Source organism: Apis laboriosa, unplaced genomic scaffold (assembly GCF_014066325.1).
Source record: "Apis laboriosa isolate Shangri-la unplaced genomic scaffold, ASM1406632v1 scaffold23_cov150, whole genome shotgun sequence".
NCBI classification, from domain to species: Eukaryota; Metazoa; Arthropoda; class Insecta; order Hymenoptera; family Apidae; genus Apis; species Apis laboriosa.
The window spans coordinates 1,567,134-1,583,801 of NW_025222452.1; the positions used below are offsets into that span (position 1 = coordinate 1,567,134).

The 16,668-nt window shown below is 37.9% G+C and overlaps 1 protein-coding gene across 20 annotated transcripts in view; it reads left to right on the forward strand.

The window, feature by feature from the left end:
- Positions 1-16,668, forward strand: part of LOC122713273 (longitudinals lacking protein) — a 188,725-nt gene that overhangs the window by 84,289 nt on the left and 87,768 nt on the right. The window contains exon 7 of one of the 20 annotated variants that reach the window (XM_043933585.1): positions 15,291-15,711. The exons of 14 other annotated variants lie outside the window; for them this stretch is intronic. In XM_043933585.1, the coding sequence (XP_043789520.1) occupies positions 15,291-15,565 (275 nt within the window). In that variant the 3' untranslated portion in view covers positions 15,566-15,711. Of the gene's footprint in view, positions 1-1,387; positions 1,726-3,645; positions 5,054-6,353; positions 7,310-7,475; positions 7,760-8,968; positions 10,646-15,290; positions 15,712-16,668 lie in introns of those variants that run through there. 5 more of the 20 variants (XM_043933597.1, XM_043933589.1, XM_043933572.1 and 2 more) reach the window with 5 other exon arrangements.

The window sequence follows — 16,668 nt, forward strand, 5'->3', positions numbered from 1 at the left end:
AAAAAAAAAATGAAAAAAAAAAGAAAGGAAATTTAAAAAAAGTAATATAGCGAACGTGCTTTCATCGAATATTAAAATAAAATTGTTTCGAATGATACTGCGTCCGGCGTATATTGTTTCAGAGAGGAAGCAGTGGAAAAGCGTACCCTTCGATCCGCCAGTACGTTTCTCACGTCAAGACTGAATGGTACAGGGTGAAGCGGTCGGGGCAAACGTTGTGTTCTTTTGGTTTCTTCTTCTTCTTTTTTTTTTCCTCTCTTCCTTTTTTTCGTTTCGCGAAGGAATGAAAGGTTAAGGTCCGGTGAAGGGATGATGATGATGATGATGATGATGATGATGATAATGATGATGATGATAATGATGATGATGATGATGATGATGATGACTTAAAAATTTGCACAATTTTCAAGCATTCCATTATTATATCTATTATAAAACAATTACGGATAAAACTTAAAAAAAAAAAAAATTTAGGCGTAAAAAAAAGTTATCGAGATGTATAAAAAAAGGTGAAGCATGGTCGATGGTGTACGGTTCAAGCGTTTGCGTTCGATGTTCTCCTCGATTTGTTTGAAATTTTATTTAAAAACCTTAGACGTTCGACGTTAGTGGCCGACTGTTTTTGTTGCTGTGATATATATATTATTAACGATGTTGTAGCGTCAAGTGCGTTTATCGAATAACTCTGTGTAATACGCAGGCCCGATCGAAGCCGGGTTTAAGACGCGTCCCCATTTCATCGTAACGAACAAATTTTTGTTCATTATTAATCCGTTCGGTCGCGTAACGGCCGAGTCAAGTTTACCATTTCGGACTTCGACTACGAAAATAAATGTTCGCGACATTAACGACTCGATGTCTAAATAATTGCTATTCTCTCCAGTTTCCACCATGTTTTGTGATCGTATATCGTCGTCGCTGTGGAATTGTAAGATAAAAATACAAATAATAAATCGATGTTTAAACACTCCATCGATATTCTATCTATCGCTTGATTGCGCATACATTGTGTCCACTTTAATCGTGTTTCTTCTTTTTTTTTCTTCTCCTCTTTTTTCAATTTTCTACTTTGTTTTTCTCTTATTTCTCACCTGTTGGTGTACGATGCTACAGTGTTTCTTTTTTCTTTCTCTCTTTTTTTTTTTTTGTTGCTTTCATTCAGCGATACTAACGATATCTCCTCCCTCTCCCATTGTGTTATTTTGTGGATTGCAAAGAAAAAAAAAAAAATACCAAGCAGAGATCGTGTTCCTTTTATTGGGTCAACAGACTTGATCGACGAGAATGAGGAAAGAAGAAACGCGAGGATTGCCGATTCTTATTCGTTGTACGAGGTAAATCATTTCGGACGGAGGTTCACCGATCGTTGTTTTTTTTTCTTTTTCAGATCTGACCATGTTGGACTCGCTGATGAACACGTCGACACCAGGGAGCACGGGGATCCAGGATCGTTTGCTTCATTACTGCCCCAGGTGTCTGCACGGTTTCACCCTGAAAAGTAACCGTAACCGTCATTACAAATACGAATGCGGGTACGAACCGAGGTTCAAGTGCCCTTATTGCGAATTGAAGAGCAAACAAACGTCGCAGGTTTACTGTCACATCAGAAAGAAACATCCGACCGAGAAGGTTTGCGTGATCGATCTTAATTACGAGACGAGGTGAAAAAATACCTCTCTGAATGAATGAATCTCTGTGAGGTTAATTCACCGATTTTTAATCAAACGGACGGATCGTTTTCCTACGATAATATTGTACACAGTGAGTGATAATAAAACGTTTTAATTCACCACGATGATATTGCTCCCACATCCTTGCGCGCGGTGGATTTTCTTCCTTTTCCGTTCTTTCTTTCTTTTTCTTTTTTTTCTTCGTCATTTTTCTCCCGGAAAAATGAAAAAAAAAAAAGGATTTGACGATTAACAGAAAGAAAAGAGACGTAAGGAGAGACATAACGTTTCATCCTTACGTTAAACGGACGAGAGTGGCGCGACATCTATAGTGGCACAAAAATCGTCATGTCAGAAACATTGTTCGATCCTGCTAACCGTCTCGCTCTTGTTTTGCTTTCAGTGGATCGTTCGTTTCGTCTGCTATACGGGAATTATGGAGCCGATTCGTATCAGGAGGCGAGGAAATACCAGGAATCGGGGATCGACGTCTACGGATCGCTTCGACGGAAAGGAAGCAAGAAAAAGAATTACGTGTGTCCAAAGTGTGGAAACGGTTACACCGTGGTGAAAAGTTTAAAGCGCCATCTACGTTACGAGTGCGGTGTAGCACCAAGGTTCAAATGCCCTTATTGCGGCACGCGCAGCAAGCAAAGAGCTCACGTGAACGAGCACATACGTAGAAAACATTCGGGTCAACGGATCTACATTATCGACTCGCCTTGATGTTGACGAGCTGCCGTTCAGAGTAGATATATCCATCGAATAATCGACTTTCCATCTTCTCTTTCCACGATTAGGATTAGGATCACAACGGAGCAATCTCACCAAGGTATCCCATCGTCGTCATCATCCTCGACATCGTTTCGTTTCACATCGACAAATTTCGTATTCTCGTCGTATTGTTTCTTATATCAGGAGGAGACATCGAATTATCCCGGGGACACGAAGCGATTACGCGTGCAATTTTAACGAATGTATATATGAAATGCGAATAAAAGCATTGTTACGGTACTCTTGTACTTGAACAAGTATCTGTTTGTGATCGTGACAATTTTCGGTTTGTACACGATATAGGAGCGGAGTGATGAGGAATAAAAAAAAAAAAAAAGAAAAAGAAAAAGAAGAAGGCACCTTGGGTGCGGATGTTAGAATCCTGGATTATTGGCCAGAGATTCGAAATTAGGTCTCCTCATTTTTTCCTCGCTCCTGTAAATTCAACGCGCGACAATCACTCGTTTCCTTTTTCCCATAATTCGCCTAGATGGCGCGCCCCCCTCTCCCACTCGCTTTATCGTTTTGTTTTTTTTTTTTTAGACTTTGTTCCTCCTTTAACGGATCATTCATTGGGTTAAAAAAAAAGTCGAGTCTATGCGTGTTTGCTTTCTCCATGGATCTAAAAAGTAGTGCGTAAAGATTATAGATTTTAAGATATGGATGAAACTAGAGAAAGAAGAAAAATCATACGGCTGTGTTCGTAAGCCAAGTGGATGGTGCACTCTGCGGGCAAGCTCTGTTATTAACAATGGTGTATAATTTGTTACAAGTTTATCACGTGGTTTATCGCCATTTATCATCATTTGACGTACTAATACGGCTGCAAATTTTCTCCTTTCATCTTCAGTTTCGATCCCGCTATCGAAGCTAGGCGCTACTCTTTAAGTCCATCGAGCTCTTTCAAAAAACATTGACAAAAAAAAAAGCCAGCTTACGGCCTTCTTGGGAGACAAGGTGGCGGGGAGAAAAGAAAAGAAAAGAAAAAAAAAAAAAGGAAAATAACTCTCGTCTTAACTCAATCCCTGTTCGTGGTAAATCGCTTCCGTCGTTTCATTTTTTTTCTTTTTTTCTTTTTTTTTTTTTTTTTTTTTTTTTTCGTTCCCCTCTTCGTTCCCCTTCTTCGTTATTTGACCGGTCGCGCGTACACGTCCCCGAGATTGCGACTAATTCCGTTTCCTTTTTACTTTTCTTTTTTTAGAGATGAAAAGGATCAAGATTGAAACCGATCTGGAGAATCTTTGCTCCGTGGTGATGGAAGAAGCGAAGGATTACGATTACGAGGAAGAGAGGCCTCCTCTTGGAGGCTCGAGGAGGCGTAGGGCGGCCACTCTTCGAGACATCGAGAGGCACACGTGCTCTAGATGCTCCAAGAGCTACATACACGCCTGGCATTTAAAAAGGCACACCAAGTTCGAGTGCGGGCAAGAGCCGAGGGTTCAGTGTCCATATTGTGCCGCGCGGATGAAGCAACGCGGCCATGTTTACAGACACATTCGCCAGTGCCATCGTGGCCAGAATGTTTACGTGATCGACCTAAACTAAAGGTCGAACGATCGCGTTACAAAAACGTGAAAACGTTATGGGCTACAAGTTCCTGTTCTCCTAATCCTTGACAACTCGTGCTCGTCGATACGATAAATAATAAACTATGGACAAATCAAGAAATAAAAGAAGTAAAAGAACAATTGCGAAACGATTCTCTGTGTTATTGTTCTGTTATTATTTTCGCGAAATTTATTCGAATATTGGAGAGATATTGATTCTTAGAGAATGTTCCATATTCGACGACGAAACTTTGTTTTTTTGGGAGGGAGGACTATTTTTAAACTTTTTTTTTTAGGGGGAGAAGGATTTTTTAATAGTATCCGGTGAATAGAGAATGAAAGATGCGTTCAAAACTAACTTAATTTAATTTAAACTGTATTATTTCTTATTTCTTTATTCATCGTTTACTATTGGAAAATTAAGTTTTATTGGTCAAGATAACGCATGAGAAACGACGATCTATGATCTACGATTTGTTTCTGCATTTTGCAAAAATTGTCGCAAGAATATGATCATCGAAGAAGCATGCGTGATTGGTGCGTTATATGACGGATGTTTTCAAAGCGTTTATTTGCGATAAGGATAAAGAGAAGAGAAGTAACGAAAGAGATAAAAAAGATAAAAAAGAGAAAGAAAAAGTATCGAGGTGAGTGTGAGAAGAAAAGCGAAAAAGATTTATTTAAAACGCGTTTCTTCGTTCTGTTAGTTCTTTTTGATTATTCTAACCTTATTGTACGCGTAGAGTTAACGAAGAGTATTAAAGAAACACAATAAATACACAAAAAGTACAATTTAAATCGAAATTGTTGCGTGGATAATGGTAATTATTTTAATTAATTATCTCTCGCATCCTTGTTCCGCTTGATTTTAATATCAGGGATCGAAGGAGGCTTTACGAATATCAGTTTCTGATTTTTAAAAATTGTTTCAACAATTGAAAATAAATTTTGGGTTTATATCTGATTTTTAATATCTGTTACGATATATTCTTTATATAGATTAGATTATCTGTTTCTGTATATTTCTAAAAATATACCAACCTACTAATGTTTGGATTATATTACCCATATATTACCGTATTCTAATAATACTTACTTTATGAAAAATTCCGTAGCAATCGAGCGGAAAGCAGAAACAACAGGAATCGAGGGAATCAAGATTGGCGTCGCAAAGATTTTCTGCAAGCATATTATGTATTAAATATCCTTCTTTATCTTATATAATTATTCGAAAAAACGTTATTGTACAAAAATTATTAACATTTTCCAATCTTCTCAACCTTTGCTGAATAAATGAGAGAGGACACACGCATTGTTGATCGATCGTGTTGACCCGAGAATCGATGTACAAAATAAAAAAGAAAGAAGCGAGAGTTCGGATAGATCGAGAAAACTTCTAATTGGCTAATACATTCGATTTCAGGTAGGCGTCGAAGCGCGTTGTTTAACGTGGGGGCGGAAGGTTTGAGGTTCCGACGGGCAAGGATCCACGCAGGACAGGTGGCGAATCTTCGAGTAAACGTTCGTTCGCCCTCTTTACCGAGGGGATCCGTGAATTTCTGTCCAAAGTGTTGCGCGAATTTCGATCGTTTGACCGATCTTCGCACGCATATGATACGAGTGTGCGGATTCGAGCCGAGGAAGATGTGCCCTTATTGTGATACCGCGGCGACAACCACCGTGGACCAGATTTACCGTCACATCGAGCATCGTCATCCCACCCTTCGCCCAGCTGTGCTCGAAGTGTACAACGTGGATGGAAATTGAATTTAACGTTTCCTTTAAACCCCCCCCTCTCCTCATTATTATTTTCGCCTAACCTAACCTTGCCCTTCCTTTTATCGTAAAACTCGATAAATTCTTCTTCTTCTTCCTCTTATTATTAGTAAGTTGATAAAAATAAAAGAGAAAGATTGGATTTGAGATACTTTTGACAGAGGAGGCTAGAGCGTTCGTCTTTCTCGTCTAAGAATCATTTATAAGAATTATTTTTTTTTTTTTTTTTTAATTTAAATTATTCATTGTGTTTCGAATAAAAAATTGCACTCGTTCACGTATGAAAATTATTATATATCTCTTATAAACGATTGTAATACAAGGAGACACAGAAATACGGATTTGTTAAACAACGTTGTGATTCGATGTAGCTTAGTGTGCGTGCGTGCGTGCGTGCGTGTGTGTATGCCGTAAAAACCTAACGTTCACGATTCATAGTTGGAATTTCTTGTCTTCACGCACGTATATATATATATATATATAAAAAGAAAAAAAAAAGAAAAGCATCTCCCAAAATACGAAGCACACGCCCGTTATATGCCCGCCAACTAACGACCTTTCGTTTTCTTCTTCATGTGACTTGCAGACATATCCATCCCGTGTATGACTATGCCGAAGAACTTTCAAAGGAATTGCAACTACCCGATGATACCGTTGATCAAGGATCTGGCCAGCTTTTGGATGGCGAAGCGGGTCGATTTTCCGTATCGTTGCGAGACTTGCGGCAAGGGTTACCAACATCGCGCCACACTCGTCAGACACACCAGGCACGAGTGCGGCAAGGAGCCGCAGTTCAAGTGTCCCTATTGCGCTCATAGAACCAAGCAACGTGGAAATCTCTATCAGCACATACGAACGAATCATCCTGGCAAAAATGTGTTCTCGAGTAATGTTTAAAAGACGCCAAGGAGACACGATTCTTTTTTTTTTCCTTTGTCCCCTTTTTCTTTCTCTCCTTCTTTTCTCCTTTATTCGAACAAATAATAATTTGAAGGTTAAAATTATTAGAAGAAAATCGTGAGATGATATATTTCGCAATGATGATGAACGCTCCGTTGAGAATGATCGATACGATTTTAATTTCGTCATTTCTCGAAATAGCGTTCATGAGTGTGAAAAAAAAAAAAAATAATAATGGAGAGTTCTATTTTTTCGAACAAGGCATTCGCATCTTCAAAATCTTCGTATAGTTTCGCGAAGAAGGCGTGCTGCTCGCGCCATCTAACGTGTTTTTTCTCAAGCGTTTGTTTTGTTCGACGAATATAACCTAAGTAAAAGCATAAAGATTAGAATTTGATCTCCTATCTTAAACGGAATTGTACGAATCGAATTGTAAATTGTTAGGATAGAGACCGATTAGCGATCATGTTTCAGATAAAATAGAATTATTCTTTTGCTTTCGATCGAGAAATTATATGATCCGCATCGTTACCGTACAACTGTACTGTTGTTGTGTACCGCCTAACTATCGTGATCCTGTATAAAGCAATGTGCCAAACGAATATAACGAAGAATAAAGTGTGAAACGATGTTTGTAAAACGATTACGAATACGTTCTGTTCACAACACAAGAGACTACATTGCAGTTTATCATTTCTATCGTGAATCCTTGAACATTTCATCCGTTCGACGACGTGAAAATACGCGTTTCATCCCTAGAGTGAATTTTTCGCGAAAATAAAATACGATTCTTTTTTTTTTTTTCCAGACCTGTACTGGACCGGATATCGTTACCAACCGAGAATCATTGGCCAACGCAGAGTTCGAAGATCGAACAGTTTAGACAAGAAGCCAGGTTGCTTCAGGTGCCCGAGTTGCAACAAAGGTTATCGTTGGCTAAGAAACATGAAGAATCATTTGAGAAACGAATGCGGCAAAGATCCGACCGAATTTTGCCCATACTGTCCCCACAGAACCAAATATAAGAGCAGTTTACAGAAACACATCCTTCGAATACACCTCGCGCACAACGTGTGACACGTTCAATATTTTCGAATTTCTCTATTTATATTACACGGTTGACAATATCAATCGCGATTGTTCGCTCGCAATCTTTCGAACGTTATTTCGAAAAAAAAATTTTTTTTTTGTGTAACCAATAAATTTTTGCCAGATTCTAGAAAGTATTACATTTGTTTTACACGCGTGTTTTATTCTGACGATCTGAAAAAATTAATTATGGTAACCGCAGTGCAGCTGCTTCGTTTGTTTACATACAGGATACATAGGATTCCTGCGATATGGATATAGGTATGTTTACACCAATAGCGACATTACACGCTCTAGCGGGCATGGAGAAAAACAAGGACAAGGAGGACCGATCTTAAAAGTATCCGGTTTCACGAAATTCGTTCAAAACAAATGCACTGACTAGGATTTTTGTTTCAGGTAACAGGCACACTTGCGAGTGGTGCGGCCGACCGTTCTCCTGGCCATCCAGTTTAAGGCTCCACCAAAGAATGGCGTGCGGGAAACCACCAAACTTCTGTTGTACCATCTGCGACTACAAGTCGAACTTTAAGGGAAATTTGAAGAGGCATTTATTTTGTAAACATAGGATACAGATGCAATAGCTTATCGTCCATTGTTTTATAATAAAATACATTTTTATATATAAGAAAGAAACCTAACCCCTAAAAGTGACAACAAGAGTTTTCTCGAAACGTAATTTAAATTCGTTTTGCGAATTTATTTTTTCAGGCAAGTTAAAAATAGTAGGACACGAAATCTCTCGGATGGAGAAAGGAACGTAAGTATGCACGAGTACAGGTGTGTTAGCATCGTTTGACGTTTTATATCCGCTATGACACAATCCAAAAAAAAAAAAAAAAAAATAACTCGAAAAGATATTCTTTTCGAGAATAATATTGAAGCGACTATTCGTCATTCGCAGAGTTAAAGTTTTTCCAAGCTCGAATCGAATAGAATTAGCTTCGAACTTTTCGAAGAGTCGCTTGTTTTTTTATGCCATCGACGATCGACGCGTGACGATTGTCGCGTGTGTTGTGTTCTAATAACATGGCAGGGCATGCGCTTCGATGTCTAGAAGCTAGCGCCATCGCGATTTTTTTTTCTTTTCTCTTCTTTCCTCCTCTTCACTCCCGATATAACGTCCACTCTCTGGTGTAACGCCACGATAGTCTCTCTTTTTTTATCCACACTTTCGTTCTTAATCGTTCTTTAACTGAGATTTCTTTCCAGATGCACCCTTATTCCCGATCGTGAGGCCAAGGCTACACGTCTGCCCACGTTGCGGACAAATGTATTCCTGGGCGTCGAATCTGCGGAAACATCTGAAGATGGGCTGTGGGATGGTTACGTTTGAGACACACTTCTCCTGCCAGTATTGCCCTTACAGATCGAGGATCGAGGCATCGTTCCTCAAGCACCTGCTCTCGGTGCACAACATCAAGTAGACGGCTGATTCGCTGAACGTCGTTTTTTCGATCGTCCACGCACGACGACGGCGTTTCGTTCAGCGGTCATCAATTTTACGAGTCATCGCGATGGAATTGGTTCTTGAGCGAGGAACAGTAAAACGTCTCGTGTTTCACTCGTGTTTTTTTCATCGGTGTTTGTAATACGTACGTCGCCACTCGTGTTCCCCTTTTTTCGATTTGTCGTCGGAAACGATATGTGACAGATGTGTTTGAAAAATTATTTCGATATATTATTATAGTCGATATACGAAGAAATATTATCGTCGACGATTGGAATTATTAATTTTGAGCGTAAGAGTCGGAGAGGAGGGATATTTTAGTGGCGAAAAAACGAAAAAAAAAAAAAAATTTATTAGTGTCGTCGATTTGCGTGAAAGATTGTCGTATTATTTGATAAGTCGAATCTAGTCCGATGGCTGTTTTTATTTTTCTTTTTCTTCTTCTTCTTCTTCTTCTTCTTCTTCTTTTTCCCTTTTCCCCTTGATCTTTTTTTTTCTCGTCATTAGATTTTGATCCACTATATCATAGTATTTAAGCCTATTTGGGATTCACTTTATACCAAGGTGCAATTCTAACGATACGTAGATTCGTCGATTTATACCATTTTTGCTTTTTTTTCCTCAACTATTTAGTTTTTCGTACTTTAGCGTTACGATTTTTACCGAAGTATCGACGAAAATAAATACGATAGCGACGTAAGAGACTCGAGGCTTTCACGGCCTGGTATCGCAAAATTTTTAGCATCAAGAATTTTTGGGTGTAAATCATGTTTCAACAGGAAATACTGATTCGTCAGTATTGCTAGTCTCATTTTTCAACGACGCGTTTTTAAACACACTCGTTTACATCTTGTAAACGATATTGATTTAAAATTTTTCATTTTTGTAGATTCGAATAATTTTCCCCTAGGAAAATTTTTACGCTTAAATAAAAACTCACCAGACGCGCATAATCCCTAGCAATACCGATTAAATGGTATTTCCCTTCAGAACACTCGGTTACACACCGAAACTCCGATCGGGAAAAATTTCGCGATATCGAAGTAAATCCTAGCAACCGATTTCCTACCTGTTTGATATCAAAGCGATCGTAGTAAGGATAAGTATGCATTCGCAGCCGTTTTTTCCACTAGAGAAATGTCGTTCGTCACATTGCGAGATTTATCACATTTTATCGCGTTTTCGCGATGGAGTAGAGATGTTGTAATAAATAATCACGACGTTGTACGATGATTATCATCCTCCCTCGTTCGGCCGTGTTCTCGAACAAGAATTCACGATTAAGTTAAAAGAAAAGAAGAAGAAAAAAAAAAATCCAATGTTCCTGTTTCGTGTTTCCTTGTTCGAACGACCGAACACGGCCACGGTGTAAATGAAAAATTTTGTCTCTCGCATTATTGTGGGGATGAAAAGAAACGAAACACCTTAATTATTAGATTCTTTTGTCTATCCGTCTTTTTTTTTTTTTTTTTAATATAGATATATACTTAAAATTCGAAGGCAAATTCGGAGGAATAAGAAAGAAAAGGAAGGAAGGTGGTGGACGACGACGAGCGGAAGAGAGGAAGAAGGATATCATGTGAGTCGTAATCGGATGAATGAACGAGTTCAATCTCATATACCCTATTCACGCTAATCAAAGTAGTGAATGTCAGTCACCTTTCATCTCATTCTTTGTATAATCGTATCGAAAACGCGGAAGACGAATCGTACTTGTTATCGATATAGTTTAGAGAGAGAGAGAGAGGGAGAGTGAGTGCGTGTAAGAGAGAGAGAGAGTGAGAGGGAAAATGAAAGAAAATGAGAGAATGAGAGAGCGCGTGCTACGAGAGAAACGAATAATGTAAGAAACCCATTTTGTCTACGATGCATGAACATCTAGCCTGTCTTTATCCATTCGATTCGATAGATCGCGTAAATCTATTAGAGATCGAGCAAAAGAAATGCTGCGCAGTGATGGTTAAGTGTTCCTGTGTAACGATGTCCGGCAAAGTCGATTGCTTTTTAAAATAAATACCAATGTGTACAGAGATCTCGTGTAAGATCTTTTTTCGAAAAGATTCTTCGAAATATTCTCGACCCCGATTTCGTTTTTCTTTCATGTATTCTTTTACAATTTTTATTTCTTTTCTTTCTTTTTTTCTTTCTTTTTTTTCTGTCCCTTCCCTTTTCTGTGCTTTCGTCCACGTCGAAAGTCGAAGAACGTTTCTTTCTTCTTCTTGAGAGGAAGTTCATGATCGTTCGAAGATTCGTAGATTCGTTGTCACGAAAATTGGAAAATGGAAACTTGAATGTAGAAATCTGAATGGAAGATGTCTGTTGCAGGGTGATTTTTATAACGTGACTTCACTTCGTTTATTTTTTTTCGTTATTAATGGGATCTAACGAAATCCTCCCCTCCATGACACAATTCTTATTTCTTTTAAGGGCGTTTGATTTCTTCTTGATTTTTTAATTTTCTAATTTCTTCTAATAAAAAAATTTATTGGCTCATAATTGAGGACGATCTCGAAAATGTGTATGAATTACAAGAATTTATTACAAAAAAAAAAAAAAAAAAAAAAAGAAAAAGATTTTAATCGTTCCACTATAATAAGAAAAATAAAACTCGAGTTTATGGAGAATCAAGGTGAATGTCTCGTCTTGATACATTTTTATATTCTTTATTATTTCATATTCGCGTTCTATATTCGATTGTTTCAGATTCTGTATATCGTTGCAAAGTAAAGGAAGAAACGATGGAAATTTGTCTCAATCTCGAGGAGAAAGGTCTCGAAGAGCGGCGCGTTGAAAATCGGTTCGAAGAAATTCGCTTCGAGGACGAAGAGGGTGAGGAGGGGGGCGAAATGGAGAAGCTCGAGTACAGAGGAGGGAAGAAGAAAAGGAGGCAGGAGTACAAGTATTCGTGCCTGAGATGCTTGAAGAGTTACAAGAGAAAGGGCCACCTGGTCGAGCATCAGAAGATATTTTGCGGCAAGGATAAACAACAATGTTGCCCCTATTGCGTTTTTCGCACGTACAAGAAGTCGAATTTGAAAAAGCACGTGAATCGAAAGCATTGCAACGTTATCGACTACGTGCAATCGTCAGAGTGAAGTTCGTTAGAATAATCTTGGGCGTAAATAATTTCGTTGAAATGATGGAGAAAAATTTTAAATTTACGAGAAAGTTGAAAGAAAATTAAAAAAAAAAAAAAAAAAAAAAAAAGAGAAGAACGAATAAATAAATTTTTATAGGATTTTTACAGGATTTTGACCGAACGTTTTAACGTTCAACATCGACATAACGTTCAAACATTTGTAAATTTGATAGAAAAGGGGAAAAAAGGAGGAGGCAAGAAAATAAAATCGATAACCGCTTTTCTCATACGTTTCTCCTTTCCGTTATCAGCCATCCTATCTCCATCCACGCTTTCGATAGATACTCTTCTTGATTATGGATTAGAGACTTAAGCCTTTCGCAGATCCAAAGAATCATTATCGAGACTTCGTCACTGCGATCATAAACGGTATCCTTTTTTGCTTCGACGAGAACTCCAATTTTCTCGCTTTTTCATCAAGAAAGATCGAAAGACACGCCGATCAATCACATCTCTGTCAATCGTGTCTTTCGATCCTCTATAAAACGAAGCAAGCAATGGAAAATTTTCCTTTCAAAAGGAAAGGAAGTAGAGGGTCCGAAGAAAGAAAAGATCAATATTCTCTCTCTCTCTCTCTCTCTCTCTCTCTCTCTCTCTCTCTCTCTCTCTCTCTCTTTCTCTCTTTCTCGGGAACAACGATCCTTTGGATTACTGGATTATTTTAATTATTTATTTCAAATTGTCGTTGTATCCTGCACTCGTTAAAGAGACGAGGATGGCGGAAGGGATTTTCGTTTCGGCGGGAACACGGCCAATGACGAATCGGATATTGTGTTTCAGGTGAGCTGATCCTGTGGGAGGACTATCAAAGATTCGAGGCCGCGGCAATCGGCGAAACGAGGCAGTTTCGTTCGGGGAGGTGCTCCTCGTCGTACGAGGCGAATTATTTCGGCCCTGGCCGCAAGCATGGCCGGGTGTTCAGGAACAAAAGCATGGATCCTCTAGGGGACAGATACAAGTGCTCGAAATGCTCGAAATCGTATCGTTGGAAGCACCATTTGATGGAGCACGTAAAGGCATCGTGCGGCCAGAAGAAGGCCGAGTGCTGCCCTTACTGTAGTTACAGGAGCAATCGAAAGTGGAACCTCAAGTCTCACATGAAGAGGATTCACGCGGACGTATAAAATTATAGAAATTCCCCACGTTTTTTTTCTTTTTTCTTTTTTTTTTTTTCTTCGGTGTCGTCTCCGCTCTCGTTGATATTTTCAACCAGGATCCACGAAAAATTAACCATAATATAAAGTGGGTCGTTGCTTAGCGACGTCTCCAACCATTCTTTCGTGTCGTTTTTTTCGACCATTTGCCTCCGTTTTTCAACCTTCTCTATCTTTCTCCCCCCTCTCTCTCTCTCTTTTTCTCTCTCTCTCTCTTTCTCTCTCTCTCTCTCCGTTTCCACGCCTCTCTTTCATCCTCGACGATGAAGAGATGATTGCCCATTTCTCGCGCAATGTTCAATTCTTTCTCGAAGGTACGTCGACGTCGATCGTGTTTTTTCTTATCTTGTATAATCTTTATCCTCTGTTTGTTGTTCTTCCATCCTTTCTTTACGACTTTTTTCTCTTTCTCTCTTTCTCTGTCCATCCGTCGAGCGAGTTTTTTTTCCATCGTACGAATATATATTTTCTTTTTACTTATTTTGCGCATCTCTCTCTCTCTCTCTTTCTCTCTCTCTCTCTCTCTCTCTCTCTCGTTCTGTCCTATTCGTAGTGTAAATTGGAAAATCGAAAAGAAGGTATAAAGGAGGAAAGGATAAGAATTGAATTTGATTTTTTTTTCTTTTCTCTCTGTCTTTCTCTTTTTTCTCTTTCTCTCTCTCTCTCTCTCTCTCTCTTGTTTAAGGTTGACGAAGATTGTTATCGTAGCGTGGATTTAATATATATTTTTTATTTTTATTTTTACAGTTGAGTTTAATTAATTGTTACAGGACGACGGCATTACAATGGCGGGAGACCGAGGCCTAGGGAGCTCGAATTCGAACACGTGAAGTCGGCCATCGAGGCGGTGGCCAACGGGTTGTCGCTGAGGAAGGCGGCTAATATGTTCTGCATATCGAAATCTGTTCTTCATCGTTACAGTAAACTGGGTATACCGGTTTTAATGAAGAAATATTACATGCGAAACGATTCGATATCATGGAGTAACGCCACGCCCTGTGATTAACCATTTGTCGCCTCATTTGTTATATAGATATATATATATATATATAAATATATATATATATATATATGGATAAAATAAGAACGAAAGATCAACAAAAAATAATATAATAGATATGTTAAAAAGAGAGTATGTTTAATAATGATAATGATAATAATAATAATAATAATAATAATAATAATAATTATAATAATAATAATAATAATAATAGTAATAATAATAGTAATAGTAATAATAACAACAACAATAATAATAATAACAATAACAAAAACAACAACAATAATAAATTATCGAATATAATTCATTAACTGATCGGTATAACATATCTGTAACTGACCTATGGTGTATCGAATATATATCATAAAATATGATTTTTTAAAAGGATTCGATGTAACAAATGCTGGAAGAAGAATATCGCCATCGAGATGATTTATTTTATTTTTCGAATTATTCGAACTCGAGTGACGTCGTATAAACGAATTAGCTAGAGAGAGAGAGAGAGAGCGTGTATCGTTTCTCGAGCGAGGTTTAACATTAAAGAGACACGTAACGTGAAACGATGACCGATCATCGTTTCACGCTACGTGTATCGTCGAATACTCGAGGAACGAGATCCGGAAACGAGATCGTCGACGAACGACGACGTGAATGGACGACGAGAATGAATTAAACGCGAAAAAAAAAAAAAAGCCTTCGAAACGCCTCGACGAAATCCTCGATAATTACGATAATCCCTTGTTCCAATTATATTTCTAATATCGAACTCTTCTGTGTTTACGATTTTTCAGAGTCACGGTCGGTGGGATATCTCAACTGCCAGAAAGTCACCTATCCGTGCAAGAATTGCGGCAAAGTGTACAATTACTACTCCAGTTTGGCGAGGCATTTGAAGCACGAATGCGGGGTGGAACCGAAGTTTCACTGTCCACTCTGCCCTTACAGAACGAAGCACAAATCCAGCTTGAACACGCATCTGAACGGCAGGCATATGAAACTTTTGAGCGAATTTTACACTATGCCAAATGGGAACAAGCTGTCATCCACCATGGACACTGGGAATTAATAATTGCCTGTCATGTTTACTCGTATTTCTTTCCTTCTTATTCTTCCTCTTCTTGTTTTATTATTTCTTATTACTGGGAACAGTTGAAATGTTGATCGTTTTCCTCGAAAAAACGATAATTAAGAATTTTATAGGGATATATTCTATCCCTATTTTTCGATAATTCCTTCTCTCCCTTTCCTCTTTATTTTCGCTTAAAAATTATTGTTATTAGAAATAGAAATTTAGAAAATTATTATTATTATCATTACTATTATTATTATTATTATTATTATTATTATTATTGTTATTATTATTATTACGTAATTTTCACGCGAATACTTTCGTTTCCCAAATCACCTTTTTATTTCATATCATTTTTTTCCCCACTTCCATCGCTTGAAAATTGCGATTATTAGAAAAAATTCGTATCGATAATTTAATTAAGCGATGCGTATAATGATACTCGGTAAGAGGAAGAGTGAATATCGCTTTAGCGCCGAAATATTTTTACTTACTAAACACCTTATATGAGTATATCCTTTTCTCATGAAACTGAGAAAAAATGTTTTTTATCATGGTTCATCACAGAGCATTTTACGTTGGCGTTATACGCACTGTTACATATTGCCTGCGAAGTACTCGTAAGAATGTGTTGGTCGAGCGACGATAAAAAAGAAAAAGAGAAAAGTAGTTGGTCGAATAGTTGGCGCGCTTGAGTTGAGGCGCGTATATATATAGCATATATATATATAGATTCATGTGCAATTGTAAAACGCGTCCATTTGTGGACTAATCGAGATTAATTGGATGAAGATATTTTTTTTTATGAAAACTACCAGTACCTTCAAAATATATAATTAACATATATATATATACGTATAATTGAAGCCATCGATAAAAATTTCACGGATATATCGCGAAGTTGAAAGCTGGTTTCAATGAATTTTAACCGACACCAAAATTTTTGTTGATGATTTTTTAACGATATGTAACGATATTTCGAAACAATTTCGAAACAATTTCAGGTCAATTTCTCGATCACAAAATTAAGCAATTAAAAAAGTTACCTGAATACACCGCGCCACTTTAAGATCACGTTCACTTACAAACAATAATTACAC